At 45.0% G+C, this 21920-nt stretch overlaps 1 protein-coding gene across 1 annotated transcript in view; it reads right to left on the reverse strand.

Annotated features, from left to right (window-relative positions):
• Positions 1–21920, reverse strand: part of GRIN2A (glutamate ionotropic receptor NMDA type subunit 2A) — a 262766-nt gene that overhangs the window by 23371 nt on the left and 217475 nt on the right. Inside the window, exons 8-10 of the mRNA XM_054993141.1 lie at positions 21018–21247; positions 19589–19749; positions 1576–1763 (exon numbers count right to left, since the gene is read on the reverse strand). Of these exons, the coding sequence (XP_054849116.1) occupies positions 1576–1763; positions 19589–19749; positions 21018–21247 (579 nt within the window). The remainder of the gene's footprint in view (positions 1–1575; positions 1764–19588; positions 19750–21017; positions 21248–21920) is intronic.

Here is a 21920-nt window from a genome sequence, read left to right on the forward strand (position 1 = left end):
CTTTACTTTTCAATAAACGTGTTAACTTTCTTTATTACTATATTTATAGATCACCTTTTCCACTAAGACTCAGGGCAGATTCAATGTGATCTATAGGATGAGATATTTAACAAGCTAAGTAATAGGGCTAGAATTCCAGAAACCTGAAACAAGCACAGAATATTAGACAAGACTGTGATGGATTGTAAGTTGCCTTCAAAGCAGGTATTGGCAGAAAATGGTATGAAAATATCATAAATGAACATCATAATGGATCTGAGTAGGAAAGAGGTGAGTGCTTACTTAAATCTCTTGCCGTAAGATCACTGGGACTTGAAGGTACAAAAACCGTGGCTGGATTGATGCACCTGTGATCAGCTACTAATGCCTTGTTCTGGTTGCTGGGAATGTGGGACAAGGCTTTTTCAAAATCAGGTGGTCCCTCAACTTTGGAACTCCCTGCCCCGGGACACCTGTCTGGCCCCCATGCTTGTGGCCTTCCAGCGGTCAGTGAAAACTACTTCTGAAGGGTACTTCTATTTTCCTACTGTGAACTTGATTGCCAACTTCTTTTTAAAAAAAAATTACTTAATGTTTCTTCCTACATTTTTTTATGACTGATCATGGTTATGCTGCTGCCAGCTGTTGGTTTTCAAATGCAGTTTTTATTGTTTTTTTTTTATTAAGCCAACTTGGGTGCTGTTTTTAGCAGAATGCATTCCTCTAAACTTCTCTCCATACAAAGGTCAGTTCCCAACATACTGGATCTGGGGAGGGGCTATGCTGGTTTAGTTCACAAAAGCTGGGACAGGATTTGTATCTTCTCCCAACATTGTCCTGAATGCATCCCTTTAAATTACGACTACATGTGAAAATCTGGTATTCATTCCAGTAGGGGAAAACATGAAACAGAATGTGGGGATTTCCCCAGTGCTATGGGGCTTGTCTAGCATTGCCAGGTGCATGTTTAGGACTCCCCAGGAGATTTTGGGGGGCATGGTATAGAGGAAAGGATGTTGTCAACGTCACTTCCAGCTAAAAGATAGAAATGATGTCATTGACATGCTAGGATTTTGGTAAACAGTAAAAGCCATAGAGATCTATGACAAAAATCAAAAAGATCAGCAAAATCCTAGAATATTGGTAATGTCATTTCCAGTTTTTAGCTGGAAGTGAAATCATCATATCATCAACATACCTCCCGTTTTCTACTACTGCTCATTTGAGCAACAGCTGGGAACAGGAGACTTTGGCAGAGGCTTTCCTGCCCCAAGAAGGCAAATGGCTCCCTAATGCTTGGTTGACATAGATAAAAGTTTGGTAATGGGTCACTGCTCACAAGGATGCACAGAAAGACACTGGGTCCTCACAGTGTACAGCCCTTCTCTGAACACACACTCCACAGGTCATGAGAAGAGGCAATTTGCTAGTATGTGGTATAATAACCAGTAACATTTTGGAGCAGTTTGACCTTACTTGGTCATCAAAAGTACCACATTTTTCACAGATATTCTCTAATTTCAAGAAATGAGAGACATCATTTTATAAATTCCTCAAGACCTCAAGGATGGGGGGGGGGACACTTTTCAGGCTTACCATCTCCAACGAACTGCAGGAGAGCGAGATCGATTGGCCTCTTCCACGGTGACCCCTTCTGAAGTGCAATTCCATAGCCAGTGGTGGCAAAGATGTACCCACTGCCAATCGTCACCAGCTTGCACCCCTCGTCCCTCCCAGCCTTGTAATTCAGGACTGCTGCATCGTAGATGAAAGCATCCAGCTTCCTGAAATCAAAGACGGTGTTTTAGAAATCGAAACAAGAACTGTGGGCAATCAAGCTTCCTTTAGCCCCTCGACGCTGGAGCCCAGCAGGACTTTAGATGAACTCTCTGATCATCACATCCAAAGATATGCCGTGGTTGAGGAGAAGTCTAGAGCTTTTAACTGGGCAGAAGGTAGATTGGAATCCACTTGTTCTCTGAGGAGCTGCTGCTAAGAGGCAGAGCACTTGTTTTGCACACACACACGAAGGTCCCTAGCATTCAATCCATAGCATTTCTAGAAGCTATGAGGAAAGGACGTTGGAAAGCCACCACTAATCAGAGTAGGTAACACTCGGATGAGTGGGCCAACGGACTGATTTGTTATATGGTCATGTGACTGCCAACACAGCATAAGTTAGGGAGTTGATTCTATACTCGAAAGGAGCTATTCTGCATCCATCCTCTTTTTATATTCCTTGGCAGTTCTTTATAACTGTTGGTTCCATCTTTATAGTCTCAAGCCCCATTTTTCCAAATAAACTAAGGATTGGCAAACACACCTTGCGCTCATTTCTTTTTGTCACCATTGTAATACTTTCTGCACCCATTTTTTGTTAGTGAAATTGAGGATTCATTTGTTTCTTTTTTCATATTTGTATGCCATTTCTATGCAAATTATATAGTCATTTATATGCCTGTCATTTATTGTACAATGCACATCCAACATCTCAAGCCAGCTCACAAGCCATTTTGAAAAAAAGATATACCAAAAATTTTGTAGGAGCAATTTGGTGCAAGGAAACAAAAGTGGTGTGAAAAGGAGCCTTTTTATGTTCAGTTTGCACCAAAGAGAAGCAGAAACTCAACAAGGATATTCTCACTGAATCAGAAAACTGCAAGATTTCCCGATAGCATCCTGAGAAAAAATCCACCCAATGCAACCATCTTGTTCTACTAGCAACAGCTGATTCCGATCTCATGACAAGAAAGGATTTTTAAAAAATGAACTAAAATATAAAGACTGAGTGTGTGTGTGTGTGTGTGGAGGAACAGGATTGTTTCTCAGGTACTGCAAAACAGAGCCCATTTGAGTCTACCAACTGGCAGTTTTAAGGTGGAAGGGGAAAGGTTTCTGCCCCAAACTGGTATATTTAGCAGAGGCTTCTCATCAAACAGAGAGGTCAGGAAGGATCGTGCTAACCAACACAAAGAATGGCTCCTGGTTCACCAGGGATTTTTTTTTCACCAGCAAGCAACATGCCTTTGCAGTAAATCCCCTGCATGTTGCTATTCTTATCCCAAAGCACAAGAGAGACAGGAGAGGGAAGATTCACGCGCTCCCAAATGGTCCCTGGGGGCTCCTACGCAGACGAACACACAAGTTCTGCAGTAGAAGAAGAAACAGAGCAAGGAAAGGTGCTATACTCTGAATTTGTAAAATACAGAAAAAAAGAACAAGGACTGTGTGCCATTTGGAAAAGACAGACAAAGCAGGAGAATGAGAAGATGACACACACAGGGCTGTGAGTTGCCTTTAGCTGAAACAGTCTCCGTCTGGAAACTAGTTGGTTGTGGGTTCAGATCTTATTCTGTGCCACAAAATCACCTTAGGCATGCTTCTCTGCAGTGAAGTGGGTAGGCAAAATCAGAAACAAACACTATCTCATTCATTTCCCATTACCTGAAATATTTCCGAGCTTGTAGTGAATGATGTGATACATATTTGTGGGACTGCGGTCTGTGGATGGAACTCTCCCTGCAAGCTAGCCCAAACTGGCCTTCAGTGGGCGGCTGAGTCCTAGAAAGAAGAGGATTACTATTCTGTGCTGGCTGCAGATGTTACTTTTGTGGGAGCTAATTGGTAGGCCAGTTTGGTGTAGTGGTTAAGAGCGCGGGACTCTAATCTGGAGAGCCAGGTTTGATTCCCCACTCCTTCACTTGAAGCCAGCTGAGTAACCTTGGGCTAGTCAGGGCTCTCTGGAGCTCTCTCAGCCCCACCCACCTCACAGGGTGTTTTGTTGTGGGGATAATAATGACATACTTTGTAAACCGCTCTGAGTGGGCATTAAGTTGCCCTGAAGGGCGGTATATAAATCCAATGTTGTTATTATTATATTATTATTATAGGCAATTGTCTCCAGATAGCTTTATTCTTGAATGAGCACTTGAAGGAAGTGACGCCCTTCAGTTGAGGGGAAGAGAGCAGGTATATGTGCATAGAAACTGGAAAAAGAGAAGAAGAGAAAGCGGTAAGTTGAGTGAAAAGGTCGTTGGGGGTGAAAGGGTCGTTGGGGGTAGCATCACTCTCTCTGGAAATCTGATGTGGGGTACTTTAGGAGTACTCCTCAGCCTCCACTCTGGCTCTCCTTGTCTGTTTGCAAAGGCAAGTGTCTCTACTGTGGTACCAATGGGCATCATGGCACCCAATGACACCTTTCCTGGTGCCTGTGAAGTGTTTTTAGAAAGATGGTGGGCCTAGGTGAAATTTTTACCCCACAAGGTTTCTGACTGGCCATTAGAAAGTTGATTGGCTGTGCTAGGGCTGCCAGTCCCCTAGTGGGGGCAGGGGATACCTCACGCCCAGACTCTTCCCCCTTGCCCCCACTTACCTGGCCAGTGGGAGGTGGCACAGGGAATGGACCTGGGAGGCAAGTGCACAGTGGGGTGAACTCCCAGCGGACGCAATGTCACTTCCTCAAGCGGGCATGCTCCTGCTCTTCACAGGGGCCAATTTTGGCCACCAACCAGATAAATTGGCCCCACACAAAGCATGGGAGCAAGCCCATTGCCAGCACAATGATATCATTTCTAGAAAGTGACATAATTGAGTCAGCACAGGATTTGGCCTACAGGTAAGTGCCAGGTTCCCCCTCTCCTGCTGGGAGGGTATAGGGACTTGGCAACCTTAGGCTGAGCAGATTTTTAAAAGCATTGCTTTAGCAGCACCTGCCACCACAGCACAAAGATCTTTGCTATGTGACTGAAGGTAAGCTGTAGCAGCCATTTTGTGGCTGACTTTGCCTCTGGCAGCCATTTTATGTCTGAGCACACCACACTGTATCAGAATTCTAAAAGTCTCTGCAGGCCAAGAAAGGTTGGGGCCCTTTGAAATAGAGCAAACGTTTAAAAATGTCCCAAGTCTCTAAGTGCAGATAAAGAAACCCAAACTTGAGAAGGGCTACCCCCCTCTTCTCTGAGCCAGATAGAGAAGAACAAACTGTAATCCAAGAGATCCCCAATTTAAACACCACCTCTGCCATCAGCTCCCTGGGGCAAGCTACTCAGCTGTATAAAAGCTAAGTCCTATTATTGTTGTTGTTGTTGTTGTTGCCATGACACCTGCATGGAGAGGAGGATCCCATTTGGGACCCACATCCAGACAGAGCATAGAGCCCTAACGCCACTGACTGAAGATCAGCTTGAGCAGCAGTGAATCCTGAGAAATTAAATTCTGCTCTCACTAACGTTCCATCGCTCTGTGCCAAGTCTCTTATTGCCTGCATTGCCAGAGCGGTGCATCGCCATCCATCACCATGCTCGGAAATAAGACGGCTCTGACAAGACCTTGCAGCTTAACTCTTTTTATAAAAAGGCAAGTCAAGAGAGAAAGTTGGGGGCAAATCACTCTGACTCACAAGACAATTCCTATACTCATTATGCATCATCCACACCAAGTTTTCTAAGTGGAAAACCAGAGAGACTTGCAAGAGTTCAGAGGCCCCAAGTGAGGGGCATGTGGTCTGTCAGCACTGAGCAAAGAATAGCAAAATCAAGGGAATGGTCTCTAAGATAAACTATACAAAAAAGAGGGACCCAAGGTCCAAAGAGACCACCAACTGGTATAGAATGTTATTTTTTCATATTTTTCAAGAAAGTGCAAATGCAATATGTGCAAAAATTATTGATACTTTGTCAGTAACACTACTGCCCAATCCTGGGTCAACCGCATCAGTATTCCAATGCTGATCAGTATAACCAATGCCCAAAATATCTCAGTCTTTAGAAAATACATCCATAGAAACAGTCATAAGATCTATCTCAATCCTGATGGTAGCAAGGTAAGTAAAATGTCCAAATCCAAGCAGGAATAAACTTTGTATTGTCGAAGGCTTTCATGGCTGGAGAACGATGGTTGTTGTGGGTTTTCCGGGCTGTATTGCCGTGGTCTTGGCATTTCGCCAGCAGCTGTGGCTGGCATCTTCAGAGGTGTAGCACCACAGCTGCTGGCGAAACATCAGGAACTACAATGCCAAGACCACGGCAATACAGCCCGGAAAACCCACAACAACCAGGAATAAACTTTGTTTCTTCTTTTCATAGGCAGAGTACTCCAGGAGAAGCAGATGGAAGAAAGATCTCCCGGGCAGTTGGCAACAGGTGAGCCAGCCTTGATTACATCCCGTTTCACGTTGCTTTGTCAAGCCAGACTTTTACTGCATGTTCCTTTTCCATACAATCCTGTTAAGCATTGGTGAGTTTCTTCCTAACAGTCTGACTGTTAGCATTGGTTGAGCATTGGTTATGGAATGTTGAGCACTGGTTATGGAATATTGATGCGGTTGACCTAGGATTGGGCAGTAGTGGTATTGACAAAGTATCAATAATTTTTGCACATATTGCACTTGCACTTTTTTGAAAAATATGAAAAAATAACATTCTATACCAGTTGGTGGTCTCTTTGGACCTTGGGTCCCTCTTTTTTGTATAGTTTAGCACTGAGCCAAGAGCCAAGGGCTGGTGGGAGGTTGCCACAGTCAAGGGGGATCCATTCCTTGGGCTCTGCTCCCTGCCAGAACTATCACCTACCCAAGGATTGCAGAAGGGACATTGCAGCTTCTACCACTGGCCAGAAATCCAAGGGACACAGGTGAGATGCCACACCTCATAGAATCATAGGGTTGGAAGGCTCCTCTGGGGTCATTTAGTCTAGTGCAGGAAATTCACAACTATCTCCCCGCCCACACCCCCACTGACCCCTACCTCCATCCAAGCAAGAATGTCAATGAGCAAAACCGGACTCCAATGCTCACTTCATGCTTTGTCAGACACCTTCACCTTTCCCTTCCTGTTTATACGACAGCTAGCATGGTGAAGCAGTTAGAGTGCCAGATTACGATATGGAAGATCCAGGTTCAAATCCTGCTTGGCCATGGAAGCTCATTGGGTGACTTTGGGGCGGGCCAGTCACATACTCTCGAGCCTAACCTACCTCATGGGGTTGTTGTGAATATAAAATGGAGGAGAATGATGTAAGCTGCTTTGGGTCTCTCATTGCAGAGGAAGGTGGGGAATAAAGAAAGAAGTAAATGAATAAATAAATGTCTGGGTTGTAATGAAGGTACTTGATGCAGCCACTCTGCAGGATCCCTTCCCACTATGCTGATAGAGTTCTATGCAAAAAGCAAGGAAGGGTTTAAAGCACTATATTGATTTCCCATGCTAGCAACAATTTTCTGGGAAAAACTGCCATTTATTTTATGAAGGAGATTTTTTTAATGACCCTTAGGGGCATGACATGAGAGAGTATTTATTTACAGTATTTCCACTCCGCTTTTGTCAAAGCAGTTTCTTGACATGCAGGCAGTACCGTAAACATTAACACCAAGAACAAGAAATAATCAGACAAACAGCACAACAGGCCACCTTCCCAAAGCTCTTTGAAATAGTTCAACATTACATCTCCCTCCCTAAAACCATCAGAGATGATCAGAGATTATCCAAGATTTGTTTAAACAAGGCTAAAAGCAGTTCCATGGCCAGGATTAAGACCACAGGACTGGCCCCCCACTTAATTCTTTTCTCAGTCTCACTCCTCTCCTTCTGAACATGTCATTTACCCCAGGGGGGGGGGGGGGATCCAGAAATCCAAAATCTTTGGAGTAATTCAAAAGCACCTCTATGTTGGGAATTCTTGAAGCTTCCTGTACCAAGCTGTTTCCATGGGCCACAGAGAAGATCTGACCTTAGCATCATGACCTGAAAAATTTGCGTTCTATTCTTGTTTTTAAATTTTGAAAAGTCCAGCTGGACAAAGAGCTCAAAAGCTTGCACAATGTTGTGTGTAAATTTGGCTGGCCCCAATAAAAGGATTTCGTTTTTGCTTTGGATTTTGCATGGCTGCCACTGTGACCATTCCATGGGAGTTCACGGCTGTGGAAAAAACATAAATCCAACTTTTCCAAATACATTCTGAGCTTCTGACAAATAGCATTTCCCTGCACCTTTCAAGCAGGCTGCAGGCACCAGGGAAAAACATCTTTGCCATGGTGTGTGTTCCCTACCCGCAATAAGTCAAACTGACACGGCATCACTCACACTCACTCTGCAGTGTTGCACAGCAACTCTGAGTAGCTTGTTTTTCCCATGTCAGAGTCTCTCACTGTGACAGCACGAAACTCAAACTGCGGGGCTGCTTTCAATTTCTCCTCATCGGGGGGGGGGATGATATAAATTAGATTTTATTGTTATTCGTTATACAGAATCATCAACAAGAGTACTTTACATCATTGCTAAAACTAACTAGTTTCTGCCCCCCCCCCTAAGTTTCCAATCCAGGTCAGCACAAGTGCCTAAGTGAGGGATGAATTCCAACTCTTTCTGTTCTTGACATGTACGAAATTTTACTCTGCCCACCACTCCTCTCCTCTTTAAACCCTCAACTAATAGGAGAACTTCTAATGTGATTTCTGGGATAAGAGAAGGCACTACTAACGGCAGATTTCAGTTCCTTTCTTTTCTTTGCATCTGCCCCCCTCCTTCTACATTACATACACAGACACAACACTGATGTAACACTGACAAAGCGATCAGAATGTGTAGAGATCATTGTGTCAAGTTTCCGTCTGTGCTGCATTTCACTATGCCCCTGTGTAGTGAGAAAGCACCGACCAAAAGAAACAGGACACAATCATACCAGTATGTTATCAATACTCAAGTGAACACCATTTGTATCCGACAAGGGGAGCTTGGACTTTCACGAGCGTATACTTTGGAAATCTCGTTGGTCTTTAAGGTGCTACTGGACTCGAATCCAAATGAGTATCCGGTTGATGGGTCTGAACTTGCTGAGACTGACAATTCCACACACGTTGGATAATGCACTTTCAATGCACTTTAGCTATCGTTTGGAAGTGGATTTTTTGTTTCACACTCGAAAAATTCAGTTCCAAATGATCTCTAAAGACGATTGGAAGTGCATTATCCAAGGTGTGCCGAATCAGCTTCAAGCTTAGAGAGACCGTGAGGTTGTAGTGGATAGCTCAATGAAAGTGTCAACTTAGGGCCAAGCTACAAGTGATGAATGACACTTGCCAGGCAGCACAGCAGTGAAAAAGGCAAACTCTCATGCTGAAGATAACTAGTAAAGGGACTGAAAATAAAATGGCCAAAATTGCAGTGCCCCTGTAAAGATCTATAGCCCTAACCTGGATATGGATAGCCCAGGTAAGGCCAATCTCATCAGATCTCGGACGCTAAGCAGGGTCAGCCTTGGTTAGTAATTGGATGGGAGACCTGCAACAAAGACGAAGGTTGCAGAGACAGGTAATGGCAAGCCACCTCTGTTAGTCTCTTGCCATGAAAATCCCACCAAGGGTTGTCATAAGTCAGCTATGACTAGATGGCACTCTCCACCACCTAAAATCTATGGTGCAGTCTTATTTGGAATACTGTGTATGGTTCTGGTCACAATATCTAAAAAAAGACACTGCAGACCCAGAGAAAAGACAGATCAACCAAGATGATTAGAGGGTTGAGATGCCTTTCCTATGAGGAAAGGCTAAAGAGTCTGGGACTTTCAGTTTAGAAAAGAGACAACTAAGAGGGGACATGACAGAGGCTTATGGGGTGGAGAGGATAGACAGAGAGAACTTTTTCTTCCTCTCTCAAAATACTAAAATTCAAGGGCATCCAATGAAGCCAATAAGCAGTAGACTCAGAGTCAAGCTAGACATGCAGGTTTTTAAATAGTAGGGTCCAGGTTCCCCAGACCCAACTCGGGTTCCCTGCAGCACACCGCAGCCATGAGAATGGTGTTACAGAATAAAGGAGAGCCCGAATAGTCCATATAGTCCAGCATCCTGTCTCACACTGTGGCCTGCCAGTTGCCCTGGAGGGCCAAACAAGCTATAGAGGCTGAGGCCTAACCCTGCTGCCGCTGCCTCCCACCACAGGGATTCGGAGATTTACTGCAACTGTAGACGAAGGATTCCCTTTAGGCCCCATTCCTGATATACTGGATCCACTTTGGACACGGGACCAGGAGATCTGGAACTCCCCCAAACCACAGAAAAATATAGGTACAAGGATAGTCCCTTGATGTTTTACCAGACAATGTTCATTTATTTTATTTTATTTGCTTCATTTACCCTCCACCTTTCTCCCTAACGGTGACCCAAAGTAGCTTATAACATTCTTTCCTTCTCCACTTCATCCTCACAACCACCCTGTGAGGTAGGTTAGGCTGAGAGTATGTGACTAGCCTGAGGTCACCTGGCAAGTTTCCATGGCAGAATCTGAACTGATTTGAATCTGGGTCTCCCAGTTCTTAGTCCAGCGCTCGAACCACGACACCTTCAAGATGGGCAGATTCCATAAATAGGAAGGTACCACACATAAGAGTTCAATGAACAGAGGAAATGTATTCCTGAGCACGGGATGTAGAGAAGAAGCAGGGCTTTTTTTCAGCAGGAATGCGGTGGAATGGAGTTCCGGCACCTCTTAAAAATGGTCACATGGCCAGTGGCCGAGCGGCGCAGAGGGCAATAAACTCCCCTCTGTCTGGAGATCAGGGGGCAGGGCCACCAGCCATGTGACCATTTTCACCGAGGGCAATTTAAACTTTAAAAAACTCCCCCCTTGTTCCAGCTGACCCAAAGTGATGACATTGTGCGGTCTTGAGTTCCACCACTAAGTTCCACCACCTCTTTTCCCATAAAAAAAGCCCTGAGAAGAAGTGATGGAAAACTTAAAAGCTTGGAGGGACTGTCCCCCTGCTGAAGGGGGGGGGGACACAGTCCCTCCAACATTCAACTAGATGTTTTTGGTCTGATCCTTTAAAGGACTTCTTGCATTCTTATTAGCAATAAAGAATGGGGATTCCTACTTCCGTTCCGAAGTGACACTCCACAATTAAGCAGAGCAATTAAAACCATCTCCTATTTCACAGCTAGGGTTTCCCAACACTTTCGCAGCAAATGCTGGGAGATTTGAGAGGCAGTGCCTGGGGAGAGGCAGTGCCTGGAGCGGATGTGATGTTACTTCATGGAGATGCAGTAAGCTTCCTAGAGCACCACTATGTGGAGGCTGTTTTCCTTAGGGGCAGGAAATTGGGGTTAGTGGCTGGTAATTCTCTGCCCTGGGTGACCTTGGGTCCGTCAGTCTCAGCCTAACCTACCTCACAGAGTTCTTGTGAGGATAAAATGGAGATGACTGATGTGACCTGCTTTGAGTCCTCATCGGGGAGAAAGATGGGGTATAAATGAAGTAAATAAAAAAACAAACAAATAATGTAACAATGCAAAGATGTGAAACCGCTAGGAGGTATTTATGCATGGTGACAGGATTATAGAAAATCCTGTGTGGGGTGTGTGTGTGTTCGCGTGTATCTGAAGTCCTCCCTAGAAATGTGGCCACCTCAATTAAAGAAGGAGGCAACTAGCTGACTTGGCTGGAAACATTCCTGGCCAGAAGGCAATCTGTGAAGTTTTTGCTTATATATCAGACAAGCAGGAATTGTGGGAAGAGAAAACAGTGTAGAATCCCCTCCCCCAATCTCCCCCTACAAAACTTTATTAAATTATTCACTTCATTTATACCTCACCTTTCTTCCCAGCAGGGACTCAAAGCAGCTTATATAATTCTCCTCTCCTCCATTTTATCCCTACAACAACTCTGTAAGGCAGGTTAAGCCAAGACAGAGAGTGTTACTGGCCTGGTAGAGTAGGGATTCAAAACTGGGGGCTCCCAGATCCTAGCCTGGCACTCTAACCACTATAACCATGCTGGGTCTCAGGAGCTTGAACTGGCTGATATATTTCTCCATCCCTTTAACTAACATTTATTTGTTCTTAATATTTCATGCCTTCTTATCAGATCAGTTTAGAGCACACATACCCCTTTGATTTATTTACAAATCCGTAACTTTTTTTTTGCATAACCTGGGAGCTCTGCCCCACCACCTACTTTCTCTGTGAGTGGCCTGGTTTGCTTTAGTGGGGTCAGCTATTAGATATCGGTGATACCTCAGAAGGGGACGCCATCCTTGCAATTAAATTTATTATATCCCAGTTTCTGAGGAAATGTACTAGATTTATATCATTATCATGGATGGTTCAGGGTATGACTGCCTACATTTACAGTACGTTCCAGTACATTAAAAATGGCAACATCCAGAAACCAGTGGGAGAACACTTCAATCTATCAGGACATTCCATCAAGGACTTAATGGTCACTGTAGTTCAACAGAAACCTTTCAAAAACAGAATCCAACGGGAAGCTGCTGAATTGGAATTCATATGTGAATTTGACTCAGTCAGGCTTGGATTGAATAGGGACTATGAATGGTTATCCCATTATCAGAAGCAAACTGATCCCATTATCAGAAGCTACTGATTGCATCTACTCCCCCCTCCCCTCTCCACCTATATATCTGACTAGTTTCTTCTTACCCTCCATGCATCTGACGAAGAGAACTGTGCTTCTCGAAAGCTTATGCTACAGTAAAGTTGGTTAGTCTTAAAGGTGCTACTGGACTCTTTTCTATTTTACATTTACAGTGCTCTCATAAGCAGAGTTATACCCTTCACAGAGTTAAATTCCATTCCCTAAGCCCACTGACTTCAGTAGACTTAGAAGGGCATATTTAAGATTGCACTGTTAATCAGCTTAATAGATTAATCAACTAAAGCAAAGTTGTCATAGCATCCTTCATTCCAAGCAGGAAAGTAACTACCTGTCTATTAGGAATAACCGCTGATCTGCTTGCGCTTTCCTGGCTTATGACCAGTAAGAATTCTCTTCATATTTCATTTTAAAAAATAGGTTCTTTTAAAAAAGCTGAAAGATAGATTTGCTCTCTCAGAGTGCTAATTCGTTACAAGCAGCTTACCATCATTGGTACATATGGACAAAAAGGCCACTGAATGCTGTGATAGGCTTTGTGGACCAATTTGCAATGCTGATCTTGTCCAAAACAGAATAAAATTACAGAAAATTGGTTTGGGGCCATAGATCTTGCAATGAATGCAACAGGGACGTGGAGTTACCGGGCCAGAAATATGCCTAGCTATACAGTGTACCAGGTAATGCGGAAATCCTAAGATCTATAAATATTACCCAAAAAATCTTTACGCAATCTATCTTTCTGTACTATGTTCTTTTCTTATGCCTGTTATATTGATCTGAACTCATTCTGTCTGATATAACAAAGTAGATAGTATAGAAATAACCTTCGTCATTCCCATACAAGACAAATGGCTGCCAGTCCCCTATACCCCCATCTAAACAGCTTTGTTAGTACTTTTTTTTTTGCAGTGAAAAATAGAGCAAACTATATCTCCCCTCCTGAGGTTGTAAGATTTGCCTTGCTGGATCAAACAAATGTCCATTTATCCCAGCATCCTGTTACTAGCAATCACCAGCCAGCTACTACCTGAACCTCACAAGCAAGGCAGGAAAGGGAAAGCCATTGGCCCCAGCTGGTATTCAGAGGTAGACTGCCTCTGTATATGGGTGTTCTATTCATTTATTCTAGCTAACAGCCATTGATAGGTGCGTCCAGGCACAGCTGGCCTAAGGTTTTTTGGTCTCCTAGTAGTCAAACTATGATTTAAATGCCCCCCTTCAATAGACAGAAAAGTGAGAAGTCTTACATGATCCTTTTACTTATTGAGCATTCGAAATGAACAATGTAAAAACCAAAATAGTTCTGCTCTTCAAAGCCCTCCATGTTCCATCACAGCAGCTGTCAAAGATGAGAGTCAAGAGCTGTGGAGATTCTAGAAGCCTATTCGAGCCAAACTTCCCTTTAAGCCAGTTGAGGAGCCTCCTCTCACCTTTCTGGTGTTCTTCAAAATATGGCACCATAGGCAATTGCCTAGGTTCACCTAGTGGTCAGGCCAGCCCTGCATCCAGGAATTTGACAAGTTCTTATTTAAAATCTTTTTAGCGAGGGGCGATCATGCTACATCTTGTGGCAGCGAGTTCCACAAGTTAATTATGCAGCATACAAAGGAGTATTTTGATTTGCTGTCCTGAGATTACTGCCTTTCCCAATACCACTCATAACAACAATACTCTTTCCCTCTACTACGTTGCAATTAAAGCCTCCCTCCCCCAGACACACAGAACTCTTTGCACACCTTTGGCTTCTGAGCCTCTGCTTTGGTCCTAAGGAGTACATTTGGTCTCACAGCTGTGCCATGAAAATTATACTGGCATAGTATATATTTCATAACTAAATCAGTTTTAAATATATCCAACATATTTCCCCCAAAACTATAGAGCACAAGGTGAACAAAGTCAGTTCTTTAAAATATGGTAAACACACACACTATTTTACATTACCTTTGCCATAACTCAGAATATATGGCTTGCCGTCATTTTCACGAACACTCATTTTTCTGCTTTATAACAGTCGTAATGCTGTTAAAAATACTCGGTAGGAGATAAAACAGAAAACTGAATTTCAATTCAATGCACCAACAGACTTTCCACCAGCTCAGCTGCCACGCAAGAAAAAGCTCAATCGCTGGCCGCTCATAGATCTGTGAGGCATGGCTGGTTCCAAAGGGGAAAGGCCAGAGTTCAGGGGCCAATCACCTGTTTTGCAGGCCTAGGGTCACAGATTAGATCCACAATGGTGGACCCTGCCTGGGGGAGTCAGCCCGGTTTCTGCCTCACCGTGGTAAGATCAAACTGATTGTTCCACACCAGTCCATAGTGCCAAACTCTCAAAGGAAGAGAATTACCAGCTGGCTAACCCACTACTGATCCCCCCATGGGTGCTGGTCACCTTCCTACCAACACAGGTTTGAGCATCTCTGTGGGTGAGGTAGGACAAGGGGAGGCACGTGCGGGATGAACATAACTGGAGGCACAACCAGAAGGTGCTGAAGAGGGGAGAAAGCCCTTTACCACAGCACTATTGCGAACCACTATTATAAGATTTCTATCACAGGGAGTGTTGGTGTCTCTCACCATTTTGGTCAAACGTGCCACGTGGCATTTTTTGTTCTACATACTTAAGAAAAGGTGGGAAAGGATGAAAAAAATGAGAATGAAAAGGAAGAGAGCTTTTGGGGGCGGGGGGAGTGTCATGTGGAGTGGGGTTGCACTCAACCAGAACTAGTGTAGTATAGTAGTTACAGTGTCGGACTAGGTTCTGGAAGACCCAGATTCAAATCTCCACTCTGCCATGGAAGCTTGCTTGGTGACCTTAGTATGGTCACAGACCCTCAGCCTCACTTACCTCACAGAGTTGTGAGAAAAAAATGGAGGAGGAGAAAATGTTGCAAGCCACTTTGCATATAATCCCCACAGTCACCAGTTCATTCGGTGGCTTTAAGTGATTCAATATTCTCTCAGGATTTCCACTCCCTGTCATGACTAAGGATAAAATATGGGACAGTGCTGGCCATCCTTATAAGGCTGTGGTAAGCAACACCAAGACAATGTATCAAGGGGCCACTGGAGGGAGAATCAGAAGCAGCCAGGTATTCCTCTAGCATGCCTGAACAGAACTCCAGTTGAGAGCCCCCTCTCTGAGGAACTGTTTTCAAAATTGAATTTGAATTATCGTATTTGGGGGATTTTTATTCCTGTGAGCTGCTGTGGGGAGCCAAAGCGGGATAAAATTGCAAGGTAGTAATGCAGATGAAGCCCTTTGCATACACAGCATATGTCTCTCTACATCACTGCAGTAGCTGAAGCCAATTTTTCCATTTAAATTTTCTAGTTTAAATCATTAGCGCACAGGCCCCTGCTGACCTAGAAGGACCCTGCACTCAAGGGGAAACACGAATCACCTTTTCCATTCATGCTCCTTCTCATCTGTCATATTTCCTGTTCCTTCATGGCAACACACAAGAAAAGTGAAGCATGCAGGAAACAGCTCTTTCCCACACACACACACACAAAATCTAAAGTTCCCCTGCTTCAGCAGCCGGATCCGACCAGCACCGTAAAAGCTTTCAAATGGGCTTGTGTGCCGTTTTCCTCGTTTGCAAAGGCAGCTTTCCTCTAGCCCGCCTGTCCCGTCCTCAAAGAAAACTAGGCAAGAGGCAACCTGACAAAACGAGGATATGATCAGCAGATGTGATGAACAGCGGCTGGGATTGTTTGCGAGGGACCCCGCTGGTTTTCATTCCGTAGCGTGACGGAGAAAGGGCTTCTTTTTCAATGTGCTACTGTTGATTAACAAAATGCTTCCTGATATCCATATGCCAAGCTTCCCTTTCTCTGTGGCTTCAGCTGCCCTTCTCCTCTTTCAAATAAGGGCCACAACGCCCATTTGAAAAGGGGACAGAGAGCCACAGCAAAGAATCCAGAGAATAAATGGGGATTGTAGTCCATCGTGTCTCAAAAAGAGACACTGCATTGGAGACAAGAACAGGCAGAAGGGAAGGTATTCATGATAACCGTGATTAATAATAATTGAGGTATTAATAACCATGATTAATAATATAATGTGCTTAATAGGAATCCTCAGTTGGTGCATTCATCATAGAAACAGGCATCCTCATGACACCCCTGCATGGCAGGTCAGTCAGATGACTATCCTCTCATCATAACCGCCGTCTTCTGTCACAAGGGGAATTGCCCCCAACCTGAGAAAAGCACAAATGATACAGGGCACGACAGGCAGTCCAGGAGAGGTACGGAGATTGTGAAAAAGCATCTGGCTATTTTAAACCAGTTTCTGTAGGGCCAGATGAATTGCATCCCAGGGTACAGGAAGGGTTATTTTTGGAGCATCCGGCTTTGATCTTTCAGAGTTCTTGGAGGTGCTGGAAGACTGTCTTGATTTCCAAAAGAATAGGGGGGAAAGGACCCAGTAAACTACAGACTAGGCAGCCTGATGTTCACACTGGGTCAACATTATTATTATTAAGGGCCAAACTATATGACACCTTTTTTGGTGAGTCAGGTTGGGGTTCCCTGGGCCTGCCTCATTTCTCTGCAGTCACACAACAGTTATGGGGAAAGGGATTTTTGAAGTCCACGTGAGCCGAATTCCGCTCAGAACTGTGGCATGGAGAGAGGAGGAGCTCCCCACAGGGCGTTCCACACCATTCTCCCAAGCAGAAACAGCCCCCACAGGGAGGCATTTGCATAACTTTGGAGCTCCCTGCAGAGTATTCCAAGCACGTGCCACTCCAAAGTTATGAAAATAACTTCCTACAGGACCCATTTCAGCTCAGGAAAATGGCATGGAAAGGGAGGCAGAAGCTCTTCTTCCGCACACCCCAGCTTCAAGCAGAATGGGACTCCTGGAGACTTTTAAAATGCCTTGCCCTGCAGTTACTGTGTGATTTCTGAGAAAGCGAGTCAAGACTGGGGAACCTCAACCTGGCCAGCCAAAAAAAGTATAGTTTGGCTCTGAGGGCAGCAGCTCTCCAGGGTCTCAGGCAGGTCTTTCGCATCACCTACTACTGGATCTTTTTAACTGGAGATGCCAGGGGTCAAACCTGGGACCTTCTAGATGCACAACAAATGCTCTACCACTGAGCCACAGCCCCCTCCCCTGAAAATAACTAGGTTAGTACACCATAGGAATGACCTGCACCTTGATTTCAACCAAGTGTCTCTCAAACTCTCCCATGATAGCCTTGTGGACAAGATGGTTAAATGTCGGCTAGACAATACTGTTAGGTGGATTCATAACCAGCTGCAGGGCTCAATTCGAGGGGGAGCGCACAGGAATGCAAAGAGGTCACATGTCAGGTGGCCCCGCAACTTAGGACCTCTACTGCATCACCAGGTGATTTGGCTAGTGAAATATAGAGTTGGGGATCATTATCATATTGATGGCATCCAGTTCCACACCTACAAATGATTTCTCCTAAAGGCTTTACATAGAGGTTGAATAATATGGGGGATAAGATTATGCCCCTGGAACCTCGCACGATAATTGCCAGTCTTGACAGCTTGTCTCCAACAGCAATCCTTTGAGTTCACTCTATGAGGAACAATTTAAACCTACTTCTGCCTCCAAATATCTCAATAGGATGGCATGATCTACTATGTTAAAGGCAGCAGATAGGGTAGTGGAGCACCATTAGCCAGACCACCTGGTGGTCATGTCTCTCTTCTGCCTCCATTTGCAAGGATTACTAGAAGCTACTCAGGACACCATTGCCCCCCCCCCCGCCATTTATAAAAAGGTGCATCGTGATGCTGCCCAACATTTTGTGATTGGACCCGGCCCCCACAAAACCTGTTCTCAAAATTCCAAGAAGGCCTACAGGCTCACCACAGTTGGAGACCCCTGGCTTATGGAACTCCCTGCCACAAGATGCCGCACCATGGCTATTGGCTTTTAAAGGGAATTAGGCAAAGTCTTGCGTTCAGAGGCAGCATCTTTCAGAATACAAATTGCTGAAAAGAAACAGCAAAGAAAGGCAGCTGGTTTCATGTTTGTGAGAATCTCGGAGGTTGGCCACTTTGGGACTAGCCAGGCCCTTCACCTAATCCAACAAAGGTTCTTCCAAGCTTCATTTAATTGATTCCACTTCAGGGACTTGGGATTTCTCTGTGCTAAAATGCAGGCTGCTGCTGAAGTTAAGAAAATCGCGAGGCATCTGTGCACAAACATTAACAGCAGCTGATGGAGTGCTTTTCTTTCCCCTTTCCATCCTTCCTCAGGTGCCCCGAGACAAAGCCCAGCCCTGGAGGAGTATGTAGCAGTTGTCATATATTGATCGTGAAAATCCTCTACATGACAGGTGATTTGCACCATCTGCTGCAGATGGTGTCCATCAAGGGAAGTGAAGCAGGCACTTTGGGATGTCCAGGTTGAGAAATCACCTAGGAAAGACGGTGCGGCCGCCGAGGGGGGGAGCCGTCAAAGGCAACAGAGAGCCTGTTATGTCGAGAGGGGAGGAGAAACAGCTGGCACCGCTGGCACCAAGCCCATGCTGCCTTGCAGCATTTCACAGGAATACGACTCCAGCCTGATCCCAAACTACATTGTTTTGTCAAGGATTAGGTAGAAGGGCCACTGCAAGCCGTACTTAAACCACGGTATGAGGTCAAAAAACCCCTAAGACCCAAAGTGGATATCTGACAACAAAACCAGGATCCCCAGCCTTGCATTTAGCTCTGAAACCTGCAGGGGCAGAGACTTGCAACAGAGAACCAGCAATCAGCCTAGTTAGCCTGTCCCTGACCTACGACTTTTCCTCCCCGCCGCCAAGCTGCTTTGCTGGGTTTTGAGACCCGGCTTTCCCAGCCAAGTAGGGGAAACGGCACTATGACTCTTACCTTGCCCAGGCAGGCAGTGGGGAAGCAGAGACATGATGGAAGGAGGGGAGAGCTGGGAAAAGAGTATGCGGTAAAGAAAGGGGACCACATCACGGACTGAAACGGAAACCACAGCACACACCTTTCTGGTGCAGTTCAAGGCAGTTCGCTTGTTTGCTCTGACCTCCCCCTGGAAATGCTATCTTCGCAAAGGAGAAAGGAGTTCGTTCTCACAACAAATGATTTGCAGCCCACCTTCAGCCCATTCCATCCCGCAAGGGGCTTGCGGCATGTGTTCAGAGCAGAGGCATCCCGTGACCCTCCACTGCACAGAAGGCATTTCCAGAATAAGAACAGGCCACACAAGCAAACAGAATTCTGCTTACCCCGTTTTCAAGCTGACCAAGGCATCTTCCACTCCCTTCTGGTTATACTTCACCATATAGGCATGCATCTCCTTGTAGTTATTCCGGATGTTTCTCTCGGTGCTCCCGTTCGGTACCGTCCCAAAGCGAAAAGGAGGTGAATAAGCATACGGCTGTTGAAACTGAAGAACAGGGAAGGAAGAAGGGACAAAAGGCTATTCCAAAGAGCTCCGAGCAGCTGGCATTTCCCTAGCCAAGAGTGCCAGACTAGGATCTGGGAGACCCAGATTTGAATTCCTGCTCTACCATAGAAGACTGCTGGACGACCTTGCGCCAGCAACACACACTCACAGCCTAATCCACCTCACAGGATCTTTATGAGGATAAAACAGAGAAGAGGAGAATGATGCAAGCTGCTTTGGGTCCCCATTGAGGGGGGAAGGTAGGGTATGAATTAAGTAAAATAAAATCAACATATAAAAAAGGGCAATCTGTACATCTGCCGTGGAACCCTGGGGCACTGCAAAGGGTTTTGGAACACGTTCTAGGGGGTGCACTCAGTTCTCATAGGATGTTGGCAAAACCTGCTGGGTCTCCTTTTAACTCAGCATCATCTAAGAACACAGACTTTAGAACACACCAGTGACCGTGCAAAATGGTGCATTGCAGGGGTGACATCAGCAGCAATGTGCAAGGTGTTTCCGGGATGCATGTCCACAGGCCTGTAAAGCTTAAGATCCTTTTAAGTGGAGATTAGGGAGGCTTCCAAAATTCTCCTCATTCAGATTCCTGCTCCAAGTTCCAAATCAACTGGCCTTGTTTTCAGAAAGGAATTGATGCATTAGGATTCCTGCATGGTTCCGTGTTCCAAATATCAGTCGGCACACTGTGTATGAGCCATTTGCCATATGGGTGGGGGGCTCCTTGAGTTCAACAGTACCTTTTTGGGTTCCCCTGCATTATCAATGTTCATGAACACATTATAAAAATGCTGTCAAAAGGCTGCTTTATGTATCATTGTATGTTCCGATGCATCAAGGTACTTTATCAGTGCAGATTTTCCATCAATAAAAGTTCGTGAAAAAAAAATCCTTGATACACTCACTGGAACAACTGCCTTGCTTTGTTACAGATTTTTAACAGCCTGCACAGGCACATAGACGGAGGAAGCTGCAAACGAACGGCAGGAACTAAAAAAATGTGAGTTACAGTTCTGGAATTAGTTTCAGAAATTTTCCTAGTTCAAACAACATTAATGAATGCAGCACAGAGCCACGAATGGAGGCAGTGAAATGCACTCATATCTGTCGGGGTGCCGAGAACAGAACCCAAGACCTTCTGCATTTGGCTCCCCACTCAGCTATGAGACTTCCCCATCTCCCTTCTCAGACCCCTCTGCAACTGGTATGGGGTGTGTGTGTGGATAATACAGAGAAGAAAGAGCACCCACCTTCTTATCACTCAGGCCCGTCACCTGGTCAACAAATTCCTCTTGGATCATGAAGGCAGCCAGGTTGGCTGTGTAGCTTGCCAGGAATATCACAGCAAAGAAAGCCCAAACCGACACCATGATTTTACTAGTGGTCCCTTTCGGATTCTGAACTGGTACAGAATTGTTGAACACCAGCCCCCAAAGCAGCCAGACGGCCTTGCCGATCGTGAAAGACGGCCCGTGAGGATCTGCAATCACAAAGAGCACAGCTTTGACCTACCTCTTGCGGTTGCTCTCCAGATCTCTGAGAATTACTGCAATATGCTACACGCAGCAATTGACACGATGTAAACCATGGGGTCTGGGCCACTTATTACTGCTTCCCTTATTTATTCAAGATACAAAGCATAACATGTTAATCCGGCATGTTAATCCGGGTCTGAAATAACATTTTTCAGTCAAGGTTCCTATTGGGACATCTTCCATAAAAATACACTTTTTATTATTAGTTACCTGTATGCACAAGTGAAGCTACTGTATACTAAGCCAGATTGGTCTGTCCAGGTCAGTGTTGTCTCCTCTGATTGGTAATGAGGTTTTTCCCCTCTCTCACTACCTCATCCTTCAAGTGGAGATGTTGGGGATTGAACCTGGGACTTTCTGCATGCCCAACAGATGCTCTGCCACATTGAGCCAAAGCCTAGCTGCCTTATCCTGAGTCAGACCAATCGGTCATTACTGTCTACTTTGTCACTGGGAGTGACTGTCTAAGGTCTAGAGTGGAAGTCTTTCACATCACCTAAAATCCTTTTAAACAGGAGATGCCAAGAATTGAACCTGGGACATTCTACATGACCAGCAGGTACTCTGACACCAAGCCATGGACCCCTCTAAACGCAGCCGCCCTATTCTGAGCCAGAT

Source organism: Eublepharis macularius, chromosome 12 (assembly GCF_028583425.1).
Source record: "Eublepharis macularius isolate TG4126 chromosome 12, MPM_Emac_v1.0, whole genome shotgun sequence".
In the NCBI taxonomy this organism is placed as follows: domain Eukaryota; kingdom Metazoa; phylum Chordata; class Lepidosauria; order Squamata; family Eublepharidae; genus Eublepharis; species Eublepharis macularius.